General features: G+C 44.3%; 1 protein-coding gene across 1 annotated transcript; it reads left to right on the forward strand.

The window, feature by feature from the left end:
- Positions 1 to 5,463: 5,463 nt before the first annotated feature.
- LOC144609544 (EEF1A lysine methyltransferase 3-like) lies at positions 5,464 to 8,874 on the forward strand. The gene is made up of 3 exons (XM_078428047.1): positions 5,464 to 5,598; positions 7,430 to 7,541; positions 8,480 to 8,874. Exons 1-3 carry the CDS (start codon positions 5,464 to 5,466, stop codon positions 8,872 to 8,874), a joined length of 642 nt encoding a protein of 213 aa, XP_078284173.1.
- Positions 8,875 to 9,122: the final 248 nt, after the last annotated feature.

Here is a 9,122-nt window from a genome sequence, read left to right on the forward strand (position 1 = left end):
GGGAGTCTACCTGAGTCCCACTGAGAATGCTTTGCCGGCGACCTGGCAGGAGTTGGAGACGATGGTCGTCGCCAGGCTGGGACGCTGGTCAGGCTTGTTTGGAGTTCTTTGTTTCCAGGGTAGGGTGCTGGTCATTAACCAGCTGGTGGTCTTCAAGTTATGGTACCGGCTGGCCACTCTTCTCCCGCCCTCTACCTTTGTAACCACAAGACTTTGGGGCTCCTATCGCGGGAGCTTCGATCGCCCCGACACGGGGGCTTCGACCGCCCCGACGCGGGGGCTTCGGCCGCCGGTTGCGGGAGCTTCGATTGCCCCGACTGCGGATGGTTCGACTGCCCTGACCGCGGAAGAAGAAAAGGGGAAGTGGATTGGACTTTATTGACTTCCATCACCATGAGGAACGTGGGGAATCCGCTGTGCTGGATGTTTATGTTAACTTTTATATAGTTGTGTGTCTTGTAGCTTTTTTTATAGTATGGCTGTATGGTAACTCGAATTTCACTATACCTTAATTGGTACATGTGACAATCAATTGACATTGAAAGTTTGAAACCTTGAAAGCACTTGAGACTTTTTAATAGCGTCTTTCTGTAATAGGATATGCACACGATTGGCATAATTTCCCTGGATTTCCTTCTTTTTTTCCTATGTTGATGCAGCTTCGTCGATCTTTGGTACAACTTCACATCGAGACACTTCAGGTCTCTATCCGGAACGTCACCTATCCCTTTTCCGCAGAGATGCTGACTGACCCGCTGAGTTATTCCGGCCTTTTGTGCACTCATCAAATATATCTCTTATTTTCCATGGTTAATGGCATGGTGATTGTGAACCTGATTCGAGGTGGAGGCCTTTCCAAATGTATTACGTTTTCTGGAGGCCAGAGCAGCGGTCGATCTTGCAATTATAATCACAGATGTGATGATATATCGGATTAACAATATGATTTTGTTCCTAAATCCTATGTATTCGCTCGGACATGTATTGTATATTGTCTCCATTGACAGTTCCGTTTGGATAACAGCCGCTTTCACCTTTGATCGCTTCGTGCCCATTTGCTGCCGGAATCTCCAACTAAAATACTGTTCCAGGAAAACGACGAGCGTCAGTTCTGTCAGTTATGTCAGTTCTGTCGGTGTGTAGACTTTTAAACGACCTCCCCGTTTTCTTTGTGCACAAGGGAACGCTGTGCTCTGGACCTCTCCCTTCTGCAGACCATGTCGGTGCAAAAAAATCTACTTTAACACAGTTATTACCAATGGCATCAATCTTCCCGCCCAGTGCCCTAACCATCAGTCACATATCGACAGTCAATATGACTCAGAGGAAATGTGGGAACAAGAGAAACTTAGAGATACGAAAACGGGGTAAAGTAATGGTTTTACCGTTCTCTTTGTGGGGTAAATTCATTCCGTTACAGATGACGACAATGGTGCACAGGTTATACTGGCAATTGGGGAATATTAAGTGCACAGGTGAATATTATAATATCCCCGAAGTACAATATCCAGCTAAAGAAGACAGTGCTGAAGAAACTCAGCGGGTCAGGCAGCATCACTGGAGGACATGGATATGCGACATTTCGGGTTGGAAACTTCTTCAGGCATATAGGGTATATGCTGCAACCTCAGCTTCTCCACCAACTCCTGTATCTGTGAATTAACGCAAAACAAAAGTTCAATAATAAGATTTGGAACTGCATTGAATATGTGTTTATGGTAAAAGATAGGCGCCACAAAAAGAATGTGTGTCTCTTGTGCTTTGGCATTGTGCTTTGCTATTCTGGAGCAAATCTGCCTGCGTTCTTTGTTTAAGCAACGAAATGGAGTCACATACAGCTATAAACACGTAAGTAGACCCTTCAGTCCTTCTCCACCGTTCCGACGAAGTTGCCCATGTGAACTCGTCTAATCCGCTTGAGCCTGGCCCATATCGAACCTTACCAATTCATGTCGCTGCTTTGAAAATGTCGCCATTGCACTCGTCTTTATCACTTCGTCTGACAGTTGTTTCTGTACACGTGTTACCATTGTATGAAAAAACAGACGCTCAGTTCCCTTGTAAATCACACCATCACCGTATACCCTCTTGTTTTAGGCTCCCCTACCATGGAGAAATGACTGCGACCGTTCACTTTATTCATGACCCTGAGCATCGTGTAGACGTGTATATTATCGCTCCTCAACTCCTTAGATTCCAGGGAAAGCGGTTATTCTGTCCTTAAAATATAAAACCTCCAGTCACCAACATCATCCTTTCTTTGGGGTTTCAGCTTAGTTCATTGTCACGTGCACCAAGGTACAGTGAAAAGCTTTTGTTGCGTGCTAACCTGTCAGTAGAAAGACAATACATGATTACAATCAATGCATTTTCAGTGCGCAGATACAAGACAAGTGAATAACGTCCAGTGCAAGATAAAGCCAGCAAAGTCCGATCAATAGACAACGGACAACAGACAATAGTGCAGGAGGAGGTTATTCGGCCCGTCGCGCCAGCACCGCCATTCACTGTGATCATGGCTGATCATCCACAATCAGTACCCCGTCCCTGCCTTCTCCCCATATCCCATGACTGTACTATCTTTAAGAGCTCTATCTAGCTCTCTCTTGAAAGCATCCAGAGAATTGGCCTCGACTGCCTTCTGAGGCAGAGAATTCCACAGATTCACAACTCTCTTGGTGAAAAAGATCTTCCTCATCTCCGTTTTAAATGGCCTATCCCTTATTTTTAAACTGTGCCCTCTGGTTCTGGTCTCCCCCAACATCGGGAACATGTTTCATGCCTCCAGCGTATCCAATCCTTTAATAATCTTATATTGTTCAGTAAGATCCCCTCTCATCCTTATAAATCCCAATGTATACAAGCCTAGTCGTTCGATTCTGATAGACCGAGTGTCATCAAAGTGATAGATGGTAGTTCCGCACTATTTACAGTTAATGTCATGATTCCTAAAACAGAGCGACTACGGTGTACCCCAACTGTTGTCCTACAAACATCCGTGCACCTGTGAGAAGCACAGGTTTTGGATAAATTAAAGCAACTAAAGAGTTAACGAGTTCTGCTTGAATCTACGCAATAATTGTGTAACTACAGCGTAAATTATTTTTACATAATGGTAATTTAACTGAAGAGTTTATGATTTTAGTTCGAAGATATGCATTGCATTAATTATTTGTACTGGTCGGGATTAATTGGGATGAATAGTTGTTCGAAAATGTCCCCGTATTCTGAGGTTTATCGAGTGCTCAAATTCAATTGACATCATTCTCATTTATAATGTTATAACCCCTCATGCTATTGCTGCCACGATCCCATTCTCTCTTCAGTAGCATACCACAAGCATTATTGTTTTTTTTTTGTTTAGTATAGAGGTAGAGCGAGGAAACAGGCCCCTCGGACCAACGAGTTCGCGCCCGCCAACGATCCACTTACACTAGCACTGCCCTACATACACTTAGGACAACTTACAATGTTACCAAGTCAATTAACCGACAAACCTGTACGTCTTTGCAGTGTGGAAGGAAACCGGAGCATCTGTTGAAAATTCATGCGGACGCAGGGAGAACATAGAAACTCAGTGCAGACAGCACCCGATATCAGGATCGAACCCGAGGCTCTGGGGCTGTAAGGCAGCAACCCGAACGCCGCGCCACAGTGCCTACTTTAAAGAAAAAGTTCGAATTTTGTTCCACGGATATTGTACTCGAATTGCAGGTTTTGATTCCTCCTTGCCAACTGTGAAACGCTGAACAAACTGAAGTTATTTTCAATTAATTTTGTCTTCACAGTTATTTCTTCCATTCCACGTGCGGCTTCCAAGAAAATGCCCGCTAAGTTATTTTGCTTCCTTCTCGTGCGAGGTCGCAACAATGCATCTTCTCCCTTTCATATAGGACACGGTGACGTGTCAGTCCATGAAAACTGAACTGAAAGCAAAAACACGGCGGGATTGTTGATATTGACCCCGCCCCCCCTCGGTTTTGCTCCTTCATGTGTGGGGATACTAAAAGTGAGCAGAGATTCAAAAGAACGTCTGCGACACAATGAAACTCCTTGTATGAGTCATGCCAAAAGTGAACAGAACGGAACGTACTTTTTGTCCCAGCGTACAAGCACTGCACCGGACAAGAAGTGAAGGGAGATCTTTGGACCACAGAAACCGCATATTACGGCGGACTGAATATTTCGCCTCGTAAGAATTCCACCAAAGTATGGATGTTGCAATCCTAAACCCCCATGGCCAATTAAAACTGAAGCTGATGTTGACTGGGAGCTCTTTGAGACGAACACGGTTCACAGCCGGTGGATTCGGGACGTGGATACTCGCAAAAGCGCAAACATCATCGAACGACACAGAAGAGATTTACGGTAAGTGTTCTGGTTACACTTAACATTTGTGCACGGAGGCTTCCATCGCTACTTCTACATATTGCTTGCACGGTAACGTTGTTTCTGAAACAGAAGGTTCATTGTTTTCATTGCAAGGGATTCGAAACGAAAATCCTCTCGGGTACAAGAACTATCATTAACATCTAAGCGCTGCAGTGCCAACAAAGGCAATGTCCTGCTCTCAGGTGAACAACCCCTTAGTTTTTTTCAATTCGCTCTTTCGGGCTCGTTTTGACTTGAGTATTCACGTGCATTTTGTCATAGATGTTAGGAGTAACGACGTAACAGAGTCACGTGGGTGTTTGCCATATCCCTCTCCGTCTTTGCTACGCATGCACCTCTCCAACTATCATGGGGTCAGAGAGCACGGAAACGGGCACTTCGTCCCAATTTGTCTATACCGACCATAGTGTCCCATCCACGCTTGTCCCATTTCATATCATATCATATCATATATATACAGCCGGAAACAGGCCTTTTCGGCCCACCAAGTCCGTGCCGCCCAGCGATCCCCGTACATTAACACTATCCTACACCCACTAGGGACAATTTTTACATTTTACCCAGCCAATTAACCTACATACCTGTACGTCTTTGGAGTGTGGGAGGAAACCGAAGATCTCGGAGAAAACCCACGCAGGTCACGGGGAGAACGTACAAACTCCTTACAGTGCAGCACCCGTAGTCAGGATCGAACCTGAGTCTCCGGCGCTGCATTCGCTGTAAAGCAGCAACTCTACCGCTGCGCTACCGTGCCGCCCATTTGGCCGCCTTTGGCCCATATATTTCCAACACTTTCCAATCCGTGTACTTGCCCGAATGTCTTTGAAATATCGTCTCGGTATCTGCCTCAATTGCCTCCTCTGTCGGCTCGGCCCTTCTACCCGCCCTTATGTATGAGGGAGCAAATTAAAAAGGACAATTGCAGCGTTCCAATAATAGCTTGCTTTTTTTTCCTTCGACTTAATGTCTCCAACAAGTCTCCAACATACTGAACTTCGTATAACCGGACTTGGGTCAGCATAAACTCCTCGGAGAGTCGGTCGAGAAAGCAAAGCACAAACCCAGCAGCAAATGGAACACTCAACCAGCTCCGCGTCTAATGAGGTTTCCAAAAATCAAGAAAGACGGTACCAATTTTGCGGGTACGAACTGAAGATTACGCAAGATTTGAAACACCTTTCCATACCAGGCGTTATCTGGGAAGCTGTAAGTGCAACGTTTGAACCATAAACCAAGTTTACTGTTGGGTTCTTATTGTTACGTATGCCGAGATACAGCTTTTGTTTGATTGCTATCCCGCCGAATGTACTCATTCAATCCAACTACGGACACAACAGGTTGTATAAAAGAAAACATGCCAGAGTGCAGAATATAGTTTTCCACGACTGTAGCTTTGCTGTTGAAGATAATATGTACAACGACTGCGATGAGGTAGGGAGATCGGGATTGCACCCTATAGTTTATGTGCCGTATATGATAACCTAGAGGAAGAAGCTGTTTCTGAAACTGTTGGTACGTACTTTCAATCTTTTGTATATTCTACTCGACGGATGATGAAAGAACAGGAAATGACAGCGGTGTGATTTGTTACATTGATTAAATCCCCCCTTCCCGATTAATTGTGAAGTGTAGATGATGTCGATGGTGCGGAGGCTGAGCTGCGTACGCGGCTGGGCTACATCTGCAACTCTCCGCAATTCATTGTCCCAGAGAAAAAAGTCAAACGACCGTAATAAGGTAGGTAGAAAGATCGGGACTCGACCTCAGCTTATGCTCAGTGGTCTGCAGTTCCTGAAGATTTTGGGGTATGTTTTCAAGCTTTTGTACATCCTAACCGACGGAAGAGGGAAGAAGAGGGAATGATCAAGGTGTGAGTGGTTATATTGATTATATTGGGTGCATTTCTGAGGCATTCTGAAGTACAGATGGTGTCGATAATGAGTCGGCGGCTCTGTGTATAGACCGGGGTACATCTGCGACTCTATGCAATTGCTTTGGCAGAGATGCCTTTGGCAGAGATGTTCCCGAACCAATCTGGGGTGCAACTCGACAATATCAGAATTAGGAAGGAGCAGTTGGAGATATCCTTTAGTCACCTGAGAAAGTTTGGTTTGGTTTGTCGACCGTAAATTTAATGTGGTTGACCCTGGACATATATCCGGTAATATCCTAGCCCAGGAACGCGACACTCGACTATTGTCACTTTGGACTTACATCCAAAAACGAAGAGGATTTTCAACCAAACTTCAGTCTGAAGAAGGGTCTCGACCCGATACGTCACCCATTCCTTCTCTCCTGAGATGCTGCCTGACCCGCTGAGTTACTCCAGCATTTTGTGAATAATGGACTATTGTGGGTCTTTGACCACTCCTGCCAGCTCTGATTTTTTTCTGTACCTTTTCATACCTCTAATTTCCCACACCTCTGACTCTCAGTCTGTAGAAGGGTCTCAACCCGAAAAGTCATATGTTCCTTTTCCCCAGAGCTGCTGACTCACCCGCTTAGTTATTGCAGCATTGTGTGTCTATCTTTAATTTAAAAATCTGTTGGTCCCATCTCATAGCCATCGAAGGGACACAAATTTTAATTCAATCGGAGAGCCATCATTTTCAGTCAATCATAATTGAATTAACTTAACAGTTTATTTTACCCCGTGTCTTCATCCACATGGTGGTTCCCGCCAGACTTAATATATTTACGGCATATTCGAATGCTTAATGTGCTGCAGGCAGTTTTGATGACGTGGCGCCTATTGAAAGGAAGAGTGATGGCAACCTGATCATTGCATAATTCGTGTGACATTTTTTTCCTAAACAACGAAGGAAACATGTTTTCAAAGTGCAGTGGAAATATGATTCAGTTATACACCACAAAATTAATTTAGCTTGAATGGAAGCAGGTATCGGTGTTAAATTGTGCGCGGAATGAGATAATGAATCCTTTAGGTCCCTTGCAACTTGAACTGGGTCGCAGATGCAAAGGGTAAATTTATTATGCAAATAATTCCAACGCTTATTTTATCCACACGTTTGTTCAGGGGATCGTTCTCTGCCGGTATTTTGAGAAGAAACGCATGAACTTCACTGGGAAGAAGGTGATTGAATTGGGATCTGGCACCGGGCTCGTGGGGATTCTTGTCATCCTCTTGGGTGAGTGGAAAAAGCCTGGTCACGGCGAGATCAAGGAGAATATTGTTTTGTTCTTTCCCGATATTGTGCCTGGTAGTAGAAGGAGCAGAATGTTGATGTGACTTTGAGTCATAGAGAACAGCAAAAGGCCTATCGGCCCAACTCATCATGGTGATCACCAAGATCCCCATATACGCTCATTCCATTTCCCTGTGTAAATCGAATATATCTATGGGGTGTACATCGGTATAGACACGGGAATAGCCCACCAGTACAACACCAACAAAACCATGATGCCCACCTATGCAAGACCGACTTTCCTGAATATTTCACCGATATCATTCCAAAACTTTCCTATCCCTGTGGCCACCCAACTGTTTTCTTTTCTCCAAGAAAGTGCATGCTAGTGGTAAAAGATTTCCGGGATTCCAGTCCGGACATGGGTACGGCGTGTGGGGTCATTCTTATCATTTAAAGTAATGACCAAGAACGTAAAATGCATTTGTGACTCATTCTTGTCACTTTCATTTCCCGAGAGCTATCGGGCTATTAAACGCGACAACCTCCATTAAGCTCCCATCTGCATGGCCTATTATTGTTATAATTGCACTATTATTGTTTGCTTGTCTTTTACGTGTGTGTTTGTTTGTGTGTGTGTGTGTGTGTGTGTGTGTGTGTGTGTGTGTGTGTGTGTGTGTGTGTGTGTGTGTGTGTGTGTGTGTGTGTGTTTGTATGTGTGTGTTTGTTTGTATGTGTGTGTGTATATGGTTGTGTGTGTGCGTGTGTGTGTGTGCATGTGTACGTACTTTTCTCGTAGCTTTTTTTCTCGTTTATTATTTTGTTTAGTACACTGTACTTACATATTCTGTAGTGCTGCTGCAGAAAAGTAAGAATGTAATCGTTCCATCTGGGACATATGGCAATAAAATACTCTTGACTCTTGAGTCTTGGTTTCGCAGGTGGAGAGGTAACATTGACAGATCGGCCGAACGTCCTGAATCAGATTGTGTACAACATCACCAGCAACATCCCATCTGAGAGCATGGCGAGAACAAAGGTTTCTGCTCTCCAGTGGGGTAAACCATACGACCAGAATGCCTCAAAGTACGACTTCATCCTTGGCTCGGATATCGTCTACGATCCACGCGAATACCAGTCACTGATAAAAACGATGCTCTATCTGAGCAACCCGAACACCGTCATCTACTTCAGTTCGAAGATGGTTGAGATGATCGGGGCCGCTGAGTTTTATGAAAAAGTCCTGCCAAATCACTTCAACACCGAAATTGTTCATGCACTTCCACATAAAAGAATTAACGTTTACAAAATCACCAGAAAAATAAGCAGCGATTAGCAAAGGAATCCCGCGAAAAAAATTGTGGAAATGCTCAATTCAAAAAGACTTTTAGGAAATGCGTTAGTTTATAGCGTGAATTGTGCAAGAATGTTGGTGATGTAATACATTGGCTTGCGCCTGGTTCGAATCGTGGATATAACGTACTGATGCTAATGTTCAAATTTAGGTTCAAGAACAAGACTTTAATCCTAGAAAAATGTCAATGAAATGTACAGTTTGCAACAGGGTGAAATCAATGCAAGGAA

This window comes from Rhinoraja longicauda, chromosome 34, assembly GCF_053455715.1.
Source record: "Rhinoraja longicauda isolate Sanriku21f chromosome 34, sRhiLon1.1, whole genome shotgun sequence".
NCBI lineage: Eukaryota > Metazoa > Chordata > Chondrichthyes > Rajiformes > Arhynchobatidae > Rhinoraja > Rhinoraja longicauda.

What these genes read in the sequence shown, in the direction of transcription:
- LOC144609544 (XM_078428047.1), top strand. Translation starts at nt 5,464, where the DNA reads ATGGAACACTCAACCAGCTCCGCGTCTAATGAGGTTTCCAAAAATCAA. An exon ending in CAGGCGTTATCTGGGAAGCT is followed by an intron (nt 5,599 to 7,429) that starts GTAAGTGCAACG and finishes ACGTTTGTTCAG; the next exon opens with GGGATCGTTCTCTGCCGGTA. An exon ending in GATTCTTGTCATCCTCTTGG is followed by an intron (nt 7,542 to 8,479) that starts GTGAGTGGAAAA and finishes TTGGTTTCGCAG; the next exon opens with GTGGAGAGGTAACATTGACA.